At 45.8% G+C, this 14,744-nt stretch overlaps 1 protein-coding gene and 1 long non-coding RNA gene across 4 annotated transcripts in view; one reads left to right on the top strand and one right to left on the bottom strand.

The window, feature by feature from the left end:
- Positions 1-2,470, bottom strand: part of NCMAP (non-compact myelin associated protein) — a 30,725-nt gene extending 28,255 nt beyond the window's left edge. The window contains exon 1 of one of the 3 annotated variants that reach the window (XM_090058357.1): positions 2,452-2,470. Coding sequence is in view for 2 of the 3 variants with exons in the window: in XM_090058351.1 (XP_089914477.1) it covers positions 1-82 (82 nt within the window). In the remaining variant the exon portion in view is untranslated. Of the gene's footprint in view, positions 213-2,451 lie in introns of those variants that run through there. The other 2 variants (XM_090058352.1, XM_090058351.1) reach the window with 2 other exon arrangements.
- The window catches only part of LOC149859329 (uncharacterized), a 19,622-nt gene continuing 5,069 nt past the window's right edge, over positions 192-14,744 (top strand). The window contains exon 1 of the long non-coding RNA XR_016443628.1: positions 192-317. This is a non-coding gene — a long non-coding RNA (uncharacterized LOC149859329). The remainder of the gene's footprint in view (positions 318-14,744) is intronic.

The following is a 14,744-nucleotide window of genomic DNA, read 5'->3' on the forward strand; positions in this document are numbered from 1 at the left end:
CCCTACCCTGCGGGTCTTCAGAAGCGGACTCGATGGGCTGCTCGGGCCCGGCCAGCGGTGAAAAGCGGGGCCCCGCTGACATGCAGCACGTTGTGCGCCCCGCTGGCTGGGCGTTGAGCGGCCGGGCGCGGGGGCACCCCTTGCTTCTCCACTGCCGCCGGGGGTACGCCGACCAGAGAAGGTTGAACACCCCCGTATGAGGCTACCGCACAGTTAGCATCACTAACAGAGCCGTGCGAAGGCACCGCTGCGCGGTAGTGCCGCTTACTGCACGTTGCTTTATCGCTTGGTTATGCAAGTACTACACTTAATGCACGGTAAGTACAGCGCATTAATGAATGTGTGTCCTAACCGTCCCCCAGGTGTTAGGGCACAGCGACCAGAAGGCCTATGTGAAGTTTGTAAAGCAGGCACCAGGGAGGACCTCAGGCTGTTACCATGCGTCTGGCGTGTAGGATCTAGATCCCACACTTCTCCTCACCCCTTTTTGTAATGCAAGGATGGGAGGGGGGGATGTTCAGTGGCAGATTTAAAACAGGTGAAACGCTGTCCTTGTTCGCACAATGGATAATTAGGACGTGGAGCTGACCGTTACAAGATACAGAAGACAAGACCTTTGCAGGATACAACCAGGAGTGACTGCCTGGCCAGAGAATAAATACCAAGTTACAGCAATAAGGAATTTTAAAAGCAAACAGGCCAGCCCCTGTTCCATTTTTTAACATATTTTAGTGGCGCACAGCAATTCAATGCCATCTTTCTCGAGTGCAGGGAAAACCATTCATGCTTGCTTTCATCTTAGCCTTACAGATCTATCACCAAAAAAGGGAGGAAGAGGAGGACCCGCCTACCTTTTGCCTAGTAGGTGTCTTAGGATCCCGACCCAGGAGTTTTGGAAGGGATTTAATCTTCCACTAGCTATTGAGGGTTGGGGGGAAGGCCTTCCCTGTGCATGTTATTCCATAATTGCCCGCTGCAGAACTCAGCCTGCCTTTCTCTTAAACAGCAGACATTGGCCACCATCAAGAGACAAGACAATACGTTCATAAATTAGATGAGGTCTGGTTATTTGCTAACTAATTCTCCACCCCCATCATCTGCCAGTCTGCGTCAGTGGCAGTCTCAGCTTCAGAAAACCCAGGACCCAGATGGTTGTCCAGGTGTACAGCCTATGCAGGCCCCTCACTTACAAATGCAATATATTCACCTACATGGCATAGCTGAATGGTTTAGTATGGGAGTGGTGTCCGACGATGAAAGGTACATTCATAAGCATGAAGATGCGACTGAAAAAAAGGGGAAAGAACTAGGAAAAAAGCGGATGATTCTACACCGAGCAAGACAGGACACAGACACTGAAGAGTTCAGGTGTTCCATGCCACTGATCCTCAGCAGTGAGTTTGGGTCCTTGGAAAATCCCAGCTGAGCCATCAACCATCAGCTCCGACCTTACTGATAGCCGGCACAAATTGCACAGACAACGTGCTGGTTCAGCTTGTGTTAAAGAGCAGTTGATGCCTTGTGTAAAAGTGAACTAAATCCTTTTAGGAAAAAAACAGTTTTTTCTGTTTGCTGCACTTTTCTTCTTGTGTACCTCATTGTTAGGGGAAGTTTCACAGAAGGAAGATCTGTGTATCATCAGTAGCTGCTATTTTTAAGCTTCCTTCACTCATAAGCTTCAGGTTTCTGTAGGAACAGGTCTAACAGTGGCTTTTCAAATTCACTGCGGGGTCAGCAAGAAGCGGTGGAGCCCCTGCCTGCCCCCCCATCAATGAGGGACAAACAAGGAAGAGCCTCCATGGTACAAGCCAGAACTGGCTTACTAGCTAGTGGGTAAATGCAGCTTCAGCCCCATGTCCTGCATCTGCTTTGTGAGTTCTGTGCCCAATAATGCTGCCCAAGCCTTGACCGGGCTCCTAGGTGCTACTGACAGGCAGTGTGAGCTAGCAGGCAGATCATGGGACTGGGACTAAAATCAGGGTTCGGTTCATTTCTGCACCACTAGTTTCCTTGGATGACCTTAGGGCAGAGGTGGGCAAAATGCAGCCCGTGGGCTGGATGCGGTGCACCAGGCCATTCTATCTGGCTTGTGGGACCGCTAAAAAATTTAGAAAATTAATATGCATCTCCCCCTGGCTGCCTGTCATGCAGCCCTCGATGGCTTGCCAAAACTCAGTAAGTGGCCCTCCCCCTGAAATAATTGCCTGCCCCTCCCTGCCTTAGGGCAAGAAGTCACTTCCCCTCTCTGTGCTTCAGTTTTACGTATAAGCAAGCAATTGTTATACTACCCTCCTTTCTAAAGCACTCTGAGATCTCTGGATGAGAGAACTATCGAAGAGTGAGGTTTTGATTATGATGCTCTTAATGCAAATACAGAGTAAGGGTTTCTGTGGTCTATAAGTGATCTCAGCAAGTCTACAGGAAGAACTGAAAACAAAGCATAGTTAGTACCTGCTCTGGGACAACACCTGGTTCCAGCGATGCCTCTGATTTCAGCAGGACCACATCTTGCTGCAATAAAATGCCGTGAACATGCCATGCAGCTCTGGGAATGACATGAAGGCATGTGCCCAGTCAGGCTCCTTCTTGCAGGATGGTACAGATGCTTAGATCAGATATCCCACATGAAACAACAGCTACTTCCTCATTTCTTTGAGTAGGTTTACAGCAAGAAGGTAAATCTGTTACTACTTTCCTACGTAACATGATAAATTTCTCCGCTTGCTTGCCAACGCACACATTGGAACGTGGGATTTCCTGAAGTCCACATCCCGTGGGACTGCAGTCTCTCCCTGTAGCAGGGTTCCCCAGCCCAAGGCTGCCCACATTGTTGTCCACATGATGAAACAAGGTTGACGGTTTGAATATGGACTGAGGTTTGACACCTACGGTTCTTGTTTAGCTCAGAAAAGATGGAAACTAACCTCTTAAGGTCTCACCTGCACCAGGATCCAGATCCAGAATTTTCCACTATTTGTGGGTGTTTGAATCCAGGCCTTTTGCTGCTCCCGTTACCGTTGGGGCAAGTGTTTATGACCCACAGGCAAATCTGGGGCTTCCTTCAAAGACTTGGAGTGAAGCTCAGCCTCAGACTTATTTCTTGTGCCAGCTAGGTAGGGAGGGGAGGTGGAGGAAGAGAAGTAATATCCAGAAGTGATGCATACATTTGTGTTAACAGTTAGGGTACTGCAATTGGAGGTCTCCTGTTAAATATGAGCAGGAAACCTCTGATGTACCCCAGCAGGGCTGGGAGAAAGCAGATCATCTCAGTACCCTAAAAGACCGACTATTTGTTCCCACAGAGCTCACAGTTAGCACAAAGCAGCTTGGGCTGACACACGGGCTCAAATCACTCCCTGTCCCTGCTGTGGCTGGATCTTATATAAGCCCAGGGCCTCCAGCAGTTGCAAGCTGGGCAGGATCATTTGAACCAGCTCTGATTTGCACCTCAGCCAGCACACTCAAAGCATTTCAATGCATTACTAAGAATCAATTCCACAGATCCTGGGGCCGAAACGTGAAGGCTGGCCTTACAGGAAAAGTGTCTGCTACAGCTCCCCACTCCCTGGGGAGCCCTGTTAATAATGACCTATGACAGTCTGTGCATAAAGGGACCGCAGATTTCTTGGTCTCGTTTCCTTTCCTACCGTTCTATTATTTTTCAGCCTCCAGGGTGAGGCAGTTTTCTTCAGAGTAAGATGCACCTTCTCTCACAAGGTGTCCCCATGTAGACCCCTGTCCTGGGCTAGTTTTTCCCAGTTTGTGGTGTCAGTGCCACACTTCTTAACGTTTGCCCTGAGGGCATCCTTGAAGCATTTCCTCTGGTGTAACTTATGCAGTAAAAGAATGGGGTACACATGGGGGAAAAGTGCTAACAGGAGGGTGTCAAATAAAAGGCATTATGTGTGGGTGGGTGGAGTTTTCTTATCATACACTCTTGTTAGGTTAATTTTCCTGCTGCCTGCGGCACTCCCAGCCCTTTGGCATGTAACTACCACCAGATTTCTCGCGCCCACTTACTAATGTGCAACAAATATTAGTGTTCACTTCACCATTGCATTTGGCCCAGGTGCTGAGAATCACCGAGTTCCCTCAAGATCTGGCATAGAAAAGAGAAATGACTTCACACACAGAAGCTTTTTAAAACTTACTATGATTATTCCTATTACCAGCAGCCAGGAGCACTGGATCAGCTGTAGCAGGGCATAAATCAGGCACCCATGCTGATTCGTATTGCTGTTGTAGCAATCCCAGGGGAGAAGGGGGTGTCCTTGTGCTGGACACTGTGCAGAGCCAGGCACCAGATAGTCCCTGACCTGAGGGGCCTTCAGTATAAACATGGATGGATGAGGGCAAAGACGATGGAAACACAGTCTCAGACTGGAGAAGGGACTTACCCAGGGTCACACAGCAGGCCAGCTGGGAACTGAACGCAGATACCCGACTTCCAGCACAGTGCCCTTAGCGCTGTATCTTCAGCCATCCTCAGCATAGCCCCGTCTCCTTATTCCTATTCGAGAGAGAGAGGCAAGCTGAAGCCAAGAGAAGTATTGCCAACTTCAAGAATTCAGAATCATGCATCAGGCCCCAAACTCAAAAGACTGGCTTGAAAACACAAGGTTAGAAACGCCGAGGTTTTCTTCGTTTGCTCAATGGCTTTGGCACTGCTGGGAGGCACTCAAGTGGCATCTTCCGTTTCTGTATGCACAATCACAAGCTTAACTCTTTCTGAAGTCATGGAAGCTGCAGTCTTCACAAGCAGATTTGTTTCCAGGACCTGGGTCTTTAAGGAGAGCCCAGAAATGGAGAGTCACAACAGCACAAAAGATGGCAACACCATGAGAACAATTTGTCTGAGGTTGCAGTCAGTCAGCAGGGGACAGGACAACAGGTAAAAATGATCAAGTTTCCTGCCCCCTCAGTAAGGATCCATTTGCTATGCACTTTCAGCTCCCTCACTTTTGTAGGGCAAATGCATCTTTACATCACTCAAAGAAACAGTGTCTCAGCCCACATGTGAAACTACCAAACTAGGATCCTCATAGCTTGCTCGGCTTAGAGACTTTGATTTCCTTCACCCAGCTTCCTGCTCAGGACATGAATATCGGTGTCTAAAGGAACAGCTGCTGTCATGCAATGCTTTGAAGCATGATATGAGAAACACTGGGACCAGGACATGTGAATAAGTATACTTGATTCACAATGCAGCTTTCCACTTCCTAAAAAACGCTCAGTGAGACTGTAAGGTGTCTTGTCATACGCTAATTCAGCACACCACATGTACACGTTAACAGAATATGCAGAAGGCAGACAGACTCGACTGCCGGACTTCCAGGAGACCCATCTTACCACGGGGCCAGCCCTTGCTGATTATCTGATCCACTGGTCTGGTGGCCCGAACAGAAAGAACGGTGCAAGCCAGGCCCAAGTCCTCATCAATTTGCTATTCGGCTGGGTGGGAGAAGAGGAGATAGAGTAGCAAATATCCAGAACTGATCTCTCACATTATCTAATCTAACATGGAAATAAAAATGCTGACCCAGCAAATTATTATGTATAGAGTATTTTAAGGGGTCTCTGAATGTAAGTGGCTAAATAAGCGAAGGCATTCATATCGTTAGGTTTCTGTCACTTCACAAGCCTTCTGGTTTAGTGCCAGGAACCTGGGCGAGGCCAAGGGAGCAGTTTTGTTTTCTTTAAAAGTCGGTTCTTCAGTCCCAGGCGAGGATTATGTTCATTTGGTGAGGCATAGGCAGTGTGGCGTATTATCACTGCTGCAAACAGTAATTCAACTCCCTGTGGGAAAGCTTTTATTTTATTAACCTAGCAAGATAATTACAGGAAGTATTTAGAAGGCTAATTTTGATTTGGTGTTGGTAGGGTAGCTGATTTGAAGTCTATCACAATGATCCAGTGGATCAAAACATGAACATTTTTACAGTGGAGAGTCTTCAAAGGAAATTAGAGTTTCAAAATATAGCTGCTTTGCCATTTTTTTTCATTTGTAGAAAAATCTGCTATTTAATTACTATTTTCAGGTGAGTTGCAATGGCTTACTGACCCAAGAATCCTTGCCTTGTGCGGAGATTCTCTACAGCTACAGATTCGTATCTCGGTGAAGCTGACTTTGCTCTTCATCTTTTCATGAGCAATAAATTCATGATAAGTCTCCCATCCATCACGGCTGTGAAAGAGCATGAGACAGTTGGGTGAGGAGAGAGGTATTTTTAGCTCATGTTTCTCCTCCCTGGTGTTCCTGTGCTGGGTAGCCCCACTCCAGGCCCAAGGGACCTGCATTTCAGCATGGCTGTGCGTTTAGGGCAGTGTGAAATTTCGATCAGCCATTTAATTCTGACACTGTTCCGACCAATTTCAAGGTCAAAACAGCAAAATTGGAATGAAACAAAGGTCGTTGAAACAAAATGAGGCTGGTCGAAATGTTTCAAAAGTTGAAACATTTCGACTGTAGGCTGGGGATGAGAAGTCAGTCCAGCTGGGCTGACTTCCCATCCCCAGTGCAAGATCCAGCTGGGCTGCTTCCTAGTGCCCCATGCTAGAAATTGGGCCGGGGCTGGAAGGCAGCCCAGCTGGGCTGCTTTCCCATCCCCAGCAACACTGTTTCAAGTTTTGAAACAGCCTTTCTGTTTTGCCAGAATGGAACAGTTGTTTCAACTCGAGATGAAATTCAAAACAAAACACTGTTCCCTCAAACTGTCAAAACTCAAGGTAAAACAGAATGGTGCCGTTTCGCACAGCCCTACCATGCACGTAGTATGTGAAAAGGGCTAGGCACTTTCTCCCTGATCGGGGTGGTGTCTTTGGAGATGCCAGAGGATCTCAAGTGACTGTGCTTCTGTCTTCTGCTTGGCAGCCCTCCAGCTCTGCACAGGGCCTGTTGGGTACATGGGGCTCTGTGCCACATCTCCCTTCATTATCTTGGTAATAACAAACTTTAGAAATGTTTATGGTGTTGTATGTACGTGCAAGTCATGGCACACCCCTTCCAAGCTGCCAGCCCTCAGGGACTAGATTGGTACAACAGGGTTGGCTCTTACCTCCACCTTAGTCCCCAGTTCTGGCTACTTCTGGTTGTGACTTAGCTCAGGTGAAATCACAAAGAAGGACTGAATTTCGGACACCACCATAAGCTTGGCCTTTGTTTTGTCCTACAAGCTGTTCATGGGACTTCTTGTTTGACACTCTCTAGCTTTCCCTGAAAAGGGCTTCTCAGCCCATCAATGGCTGGGAGCTAACGAGACCTGTTTGGTTTACCTAGGGATGGCATAGTGGGAAGCCAATGGTAGCTCTGCACCACCCCTCATGCTTTGGCTTGTAAAATGAGGAAAAAAGCACTCTAGGCATAGTTTCATAATAGCTAGGGTCAGGAGGGACCTGAACAGATCATCTAACCTGACCCCCTGCCACAGGCAGGAATGAATGCTGGGTTCACAAGACCCCAGACAGGTGATCATCCAACCCCCTCTTGAATTTGCCCACGGTAGGGGCAAGGAGCACTTCCCCGGGAAGTTGGTTCCATATTTTGGCCACCCTAACTGTAAAATATTGCCTTCTGATCTCTAAATCTATTCTCCATCAGCTTATTACCATTGTTCCTCATCACCCCCGGTGGTGCTGGGGAGAAAAGGGCTCTACCTATTTGCTGTTGATTTCCCCCAATGAGTTTGTAGGCAGCCACCAGGTTGCCCCTCAGCCTCCTCTTGCTGAGGCTGAACAGGTTCAGGTCCCTCAGTCTCTCCTCATAAGGCCTGTCCTGCTGCCCTCTTACCAAGCGGGTGGCCCTGTTCTGAACCCTCTCCAGGTTGGCCACATCCCTTTTGAAGTGTACTCCAACTGCAGCCTGACCAGTGTCACATAGAGGGGGAGTATCACCTCTCTGAACCGGCTTGAGACGCACCTTTGGATACATGACAAGGTATGACTGGCCTTGCTGGCTGTGGTCTGGCATTGGCGGCTCGTATTCATCTCGGAGTCAATAATGACTCCAAGATCCCTTTCCGCCTCTGTGCTTTCAAGGAGGGAACTCCCCAGCCTGTATGTATGCTGTGGATTCCTTCTCCCAAGGTGCCCCACCCTGCATTTATCTGCATTGAACCCCATCCTATTCTCATCTTCTCACTTTTGTAGTCTGTCTAAATCTATTTGCAGCCTCTCTCTCCCTTCAAGTGCGTCTACCTTGCCCCCCATCTGTGTCATCAGCAAACTTGGACAGCATGCTTTCTACCCCCTCCTCCAAGTTGCTGATGAAGATGTTAATGCGGGCCTGAGGACCGAGCCCTGGGGTACCCCACTGCTCACATCTTGCCCAGTTGAGTACAACCCGTCCACCACTACTCTTTGGGTGTGCTACATCAACCAACTTTTTACCCATCCAACTGTGCAGGCGTCAATGCCAGAGTTGCTTAATTTATTGATGAGGTAAGAGACAGTGTCAAAGGCCTTCTTCAAGTCTAGAAAGACTACATCCATGGCGACACCATCATCCAAGAATTTAGTTACTTGGTCATAAAAGGCAATGAGGTTGGTCAGGCTGGACCTGCCTTTGATGAACCCATGCTGATTGCCCCGAGCATGATCTCCCCTGCTGCTCCCCACAGATGTGCTCCTTGATGATTCTCTTCAAAATCTTCCCAAACACCGAGGTGAGGCGTACAGGCCTATAGTTACTTGGGTCCGCCTTCCTCCCTTTCTTGAAAACTGGGACCATATCAGCCAGTTTCCAATCCCCCGGCACCTGGCCAGACGACCACAAATGCTCATACAGCCAGGCCAAGGGCTTCATGATGACCCCTGCCAGCTCCCTCAACACTCTTGGGTGGAGGGCCTCTGGACGTGCAGATTTAAAAATGTGCAGCCCTTCCAGAAGATCTCTAACTACATCTGCACTGACTGAAGGCCTGACAGAACTATCCCCAAGACTGTCCCTACCTCTGGTAGATGGGATATCCCGGTCCCTGTTCAAGAAAATGAGTGTCCAAGCTTTGGGACCCTGCAAAGAAAACACTCTGCCATAAACACTTTTCTGGGAGGATCAATTAAAGTACTAGGATGACAATACTCAGTACTTATGGAATGAGTGTTGCTTACAAGCCACGGATGACCCAGGATGAGACCAGCGTCGTAAAGGAGAGGGCTCACAGGTCAGAAGAAAAGCAGCAGGACTCACGTATAATGCGTGTGAAAGCGGCTCTTTGTTGTGATCACCGCACAAACAGGAGCCTGCGCTGGTCTCCACAGCCTTTTTTCCACATTTTCTCCACAACCAGTAGTTAAAGCTGGTCGGAAAATTTTGTTACAACCATTTTTACAGGCCAACTTTTTCAACAAAAACCTCTCTTTCCAACTGCAAAATTGAATCAATTCCAATTAAAATTTCTATGGAAAATATGTTGTAATTAATCAAACAAATCCCTTTAGTAAAATTTTCATTCTGGAAAATTTTGAAATTTGTTTTCAAATTGTGAGCTTTCACTTTGAATTGTATCTTATGAGCATTTTCTCACATTTATATTATGTGCACGTTATTTTATGACATTCTTTATAGTTGACATGGCAAATATCAGATTTGAAATGTTTTACATTTTACATCAGAAAGGGTAGCTGTCACTTAGTACTGACTGAAATGGGTTTTTTTCTAGAGCAAAGCATCTCCCGCTTGTGTCGTACTGAAGTAGCATTGCATTAATGATTCAAAAATAGTAGGGCTCTTCAACAACGGTACTCTGAGTAGTGCATGTAATATAATATAATATGCACTGCTCCTATTGACGGGGCAGAAAATAGACATGTTTTAAAAAATATATAATATGCACATTTGAAACAAAAATCCAAATTAATATTTTTCTAATTCAGTTTTTGGGGGAATTTCTGTTTTGCAAGAAATCTACACTATATTTGCTTTAATTCAAAATTCAGCAGAAGAAACAAAAGTTCAAAATGTTGGAATTCCCCATGAAATGGAAATTCCAAGTGAGTACCAGGTCTGTTACAGCAACTATGTGCTGCAAGCACATGTGTTTACTGGCCAAACTTATTTTAACATACTGCTCCATAACCCTGTTCAGAGAAGGTTCAGATAAGCCAATGGTTAGAACACCACCCACCTCCACAGCTGAGCTACTATTAGCCTGGTCAAGGTGCTAGAGAATAATTTCTGGAACAGGTCAGTACTGGTTGGCTGGGAGGACATTAAGGCCCTACAAGCCTCTCATATTTGCACAGCGCTCTATTTTATTTGCTGTTGTTTTTTCCCTAGAGAGCCAATTCTCAGAACTAAGACCCAGCCCTACCTTTGAAATACGGTTGCTCTGCATAAGCAGAAAATTGGGCGCAGCGCAGGACCTTGTGCTCCTGGGTCTGACGTGACAGTTTGTAGAACAAGACCTTCTCGACCTTGATGTTCTAAATTTCACTTCTCTCTCACGGAGAGAAACGCTCCCCACACACAGGAAGCAGGTATTTAGCACAACCCTTGCCCCAGGATGTGTCAGACAGATCTGAATTGATTGCCACTATCATGACAGTGCAAATTTGCAAAAGCGTTGCAGTCCAACGAACCAATGAGGGAATCCAGGTAACCAAAAAAGCACAAACACATTTGTGGCAGTATAGTGCTCTGCGGCTGAACCTGTGCCCACTCTGAACTGCAGAGGGGCTGGAAGACTCCTTTGAGATTGCAGGCCTTTATCGTTTCGGCTAAAGAAAAATTTCCAGGAACGGTCAGCAGCAGAATGGGACCCATGACCCAGAGCACAAGAGCCAGGATGCAGCAGTTGTGCCTAAGGGTGAAGCTGGTCCTTGGAAAACAGTGCACAAGGGTGTGTATGTATAACTTCCACAGTGGGCTTGGGGGCACTGCTCTTGAACATGCCGGCTCATCCACTGCAGCTCTGCATGTACCGAATCCACTCTCAAGCACACCAGAGCTGTCCTAGGATAGCTTCACAACCCCATTTCTGGCATTTTTGTAAAGTTGGTACGGATGGACAAGGCCCCTTTGCTTGATGTTTCTTCATTTCTCCTGTCCTCCATTTTTTCTGTCATTTAAGCTCAACAACATGTTTTGAAATGCAGTGTATACACATGATACTGCAGCCATTTCTGCTAGAGCTACATATAGAGCCCCCATAGGAAAATGGCACAGAGAACTAGTACACCTCCTCATGTCCGTGGCCTAAAGTTATTATACATCTTCAACTTCTGTCATTTGCCAACACACTGATCATCACCTGAGTCTACTCACGTTGGGACACGACAGGATCTCTGCTGTCACGGTCATTTACTTCATCCTCAAGTCATTGCCTGCCAATGCCAGAATAACTTTGGACAATCTCTGCATCAAACTTGGTGTTGTAGCCTTAGGGATGTTTTTATGTAGGGTCAAACTCTGTCTTGTGATACACAAGAGCAATTCATAACAAAGTCAATGGGAGTTGTGCGTGCACATAAGACAGAACATAACCCTTGTTCACAAACGTTCAGCCCAATAACATCAAGTGCTGCAGATTTGCTCCTACCGCAGACCCAACAATGCCTTCCATGGGGTGCATAGCATCTTGAGGTTGGGACCAGGCGCTGTTCTCTGTGTACCTAAATTGCTTAAGATTAATGTACTACCTTTAACTACAGACAGTAAGCAGACATAATGAACAAGCATTGCTTATTAATTGCAGTACATGTCATCACGTATAAATATTATGCTTCTGCTTTCAAGCAAGTTTCCAGTCTTTTTTGAGCATCAGGTGTATTAAGGATAATGCTGATTTCGAGTATGCCTGACCTAACTGCAGGGCACGGGGCAGAGCCGAAATAAACTTGAACAGAATGAAGACCGTGTATTGCAACAAGTTTCATCATTATTACAAGTTCCTATTCTCCATTATATAGTGCCCTCACAAAGTTCAGTTGAGGATGATTTTCAGCACCTCACAAGCTCTGCTTTTAAGTACTGAGAATGGAGAAGGTAGAAGGATACATTACTGGTGCTATCAAGGCCCATGAAGAAATGAAAATCCACAGAACCAGTCAGGTGTGCACAGCACATTTGAATTAACAAAGGAGAAAGCAAGTACTTTGTATTTTCCCCATGACCTCTTTCCACATTAGGGAGCACACAGGAGCATGGCACCTTCCACCATAGGTTTCCAATATGCTAAAGTGATCCATGCAAACACACCCAGACAAGTCTAAGAAAGTGACCTGATAAGGCCCAAGAGTCACCAGAAATCAAAAGATAGATGGGAAAGGAAGGGTTACCATAACCTCCCTTGGAATAATCAATTGGACAGGACATTTTCTGCTCGAGGCCTTTTCTAGGGAGATGGCTCAGACATAGGCTGGAAATAGACCCTGAAGCAGCAAGGGTAGGATCCTGAATCCAGAGTCCATGTTTAGAGATTTTTTAAAAAATGCAAGTAAAACTCCAACCCTGCTGTTTTTCCCCTTTTCCCAAGCTACACTTTGTAAATGTTGGGCAGTTATTTATTCCTCAAGGGAATGGGAGAGCAGGTTTGCTTCTCAAAAACAGGGTCATCTGAAAGGACCGTTCCTGTACAGACCCACTCATTCCAAAGTAGCCTTTCTAACTTTAGCAGGTGTGCTAAGTGCAAAAAATGGAGGATCAAAATAGAGGAGACACTCATAATCAAACCAGAACACATACAATTAATCATGTCTGAATTGTATTGGCCTACATGGCAGTCTGCTTGGCCTTGTTTCTAGGGTCAGGGAGACAAGGGGTCTAGCCCTGGCTCTGCTCTGGATGTGCCAACCACCTCTGCATTGCTTTTCACTGTCTTGTCTAGGAATGCTATTGTCAAAGAAGCTGCAACCTCAGAGGGAGCTGGCCCCAAAGTCCCTTTTTAACCATTTTGAAATTCCCCGAGCAAGAAAACCCTGAAGCCAAGGCCGTCTCTTATTAAGTCTGTATCTTGCTAACCCAATGCGGCAGTTGAACGGGGGGTCCCTCTGCTGGCTAACACAAAACATTTTGGTTTTCAAAACTATTAAATAGTTCAATTAAGGTGAAAGCATTTGGTGCAACTAAATACATGGAATTAAAAATGTTTGAACTGAAAACTAAATCTCTTAATGTACACAGGAAACAAATACTGTACATCTAAACGGAGGGCGTCCCTTTAAGGGCCTGTGTTTCCATTGCCAGTTTTAACATGAATCACATTTTCCTCCCTACTCTGTTGGAATGGTTACATTTTCATCATGGCTCTATTAAGATCAGTAAGCAAATCTGATTCTCAGGAGGCTTTGAGTACTTATTAGCTAGCGTAATGACACCCAGCTCTTATGTAACACCTTTTAGTCAGGAGATTTTCAAGTGCTTTACAAAGAACATGAGTAGGATTGCTGAATACATTTTCAGATTAGTTTTATTCCTCAAAAAGGCCCACCAAAACCACATTCAAAGTCAAAAAGCAATCTGACCAAACCATGAAAAACTGGATGTTTTTAAATGCTTCATTTTGATTTTTTGCTTTTATTTCTTACTTCAAAATAAAATGGTCATTAAAAAATATCTTAAATTTATTTAAGAAAGGATCATTAAAGCTTTTCTGAGTTTGGCTTTGGAGAGATTTTTTTAAAGACCAAAATGGCAATTTATTATCATCTGTTACTGTAGCACCTAGAAGCCAAATGATGTGGTGGCCCTCTTGTGCCAAGCACCGTGTACTGTAAGAGACACAGTTGCTTCCCAAATCGTTTACAATCTAAATTAGACACCGCGTTCCCCCTGTAAGTCAATGGGAATGTCATCTGTGCCTCTGAAACTTTCTTCTTTATTGGTCACCTAAGATGCATTTAAACAAATCTTGGCCTCAGCTTCCTTCCTAGGAATTCCCTGCAGGATCTCCTTCGATGTAGTTGCTAGCTCCTGCCTCACCAGAGGAACACAAGCCAGCTGGATTTAACACCACTCACCTTGCAGTATGCGATAGAGTTGCTCTGCATCCTTTATCAGGGCTCTAGCGCCTGTGCTTTCAGTAGCTCAGAGGAGCTCTGCATCCCTATACAAAGGCCTTAAAACACCCAGACAATTCGACATCATGCCCTGTGTTCTCTTGTATTGTGATTCTCTCCATCCGGGACTTTGCCCCTTCCCCTGACAGAAAAGGGAAGCTTGGTTACATGAAAGTAGTGGAAAAAAGGAGTATTAAGGAGGTAGAAGAGTTGTAACTCCCACTTACGCATGAATGCGATGGATGAAACTACTTGGCAACAGTCCGTTTTTTCCTCCCTGCTTAGATCTGTGCCGTCTCTCTCTCAGGTGTAGGATCTAATTTATTAGGAACGAGTCTCCTGTCATCACATGCAGTCTTTACTGTTCTGATCTTTCTGGATCCCTTTGCAGTGCGGTTTCATCCTTCTATAGGAAAGCTGCCTCTGCCAGTTTTGGTGCTGTCAGAAGAGTCAGTCAGACAGAGCAAAGTCAAATACCCCAATGCAAATCCAGGGTGCAGCAAGGTGCTTGCTTGTTTCTGTTCTGGAGTTTAGTTGTTCAGAAAAAGTTCTGGAGACAAAGAACCCTGGCCTAGCAGGATAATAATTTTGATATTAGCAAGAACTTAATATCCTTAAGTGTTAAAGTGAAGCTGAACCACACAATTTTAACTGCTGTATATGTCTACATTTAATTTGGCTTTGTTTGCTGTCAACATGACACTCGTTACACTTGTCAATTTGAACCAATTTGCTTCCTTGGGACAGTATCA

This window comes from Crocodylus siamensis, chromosome 7 (genome assembly GCF_052110815.1).
Source record: "Crocodylus siamensis isolate JL-2025a chromosome 7, ASM5211081v1, whole genome shotgun sequence".
Taxonomy (NCBI): domain Eukaryota; kingdom Metazoa; phylum Chordata; order Crocodylia; family Crocodylidae; genus Crocodylus; species Crocodylus siamensis.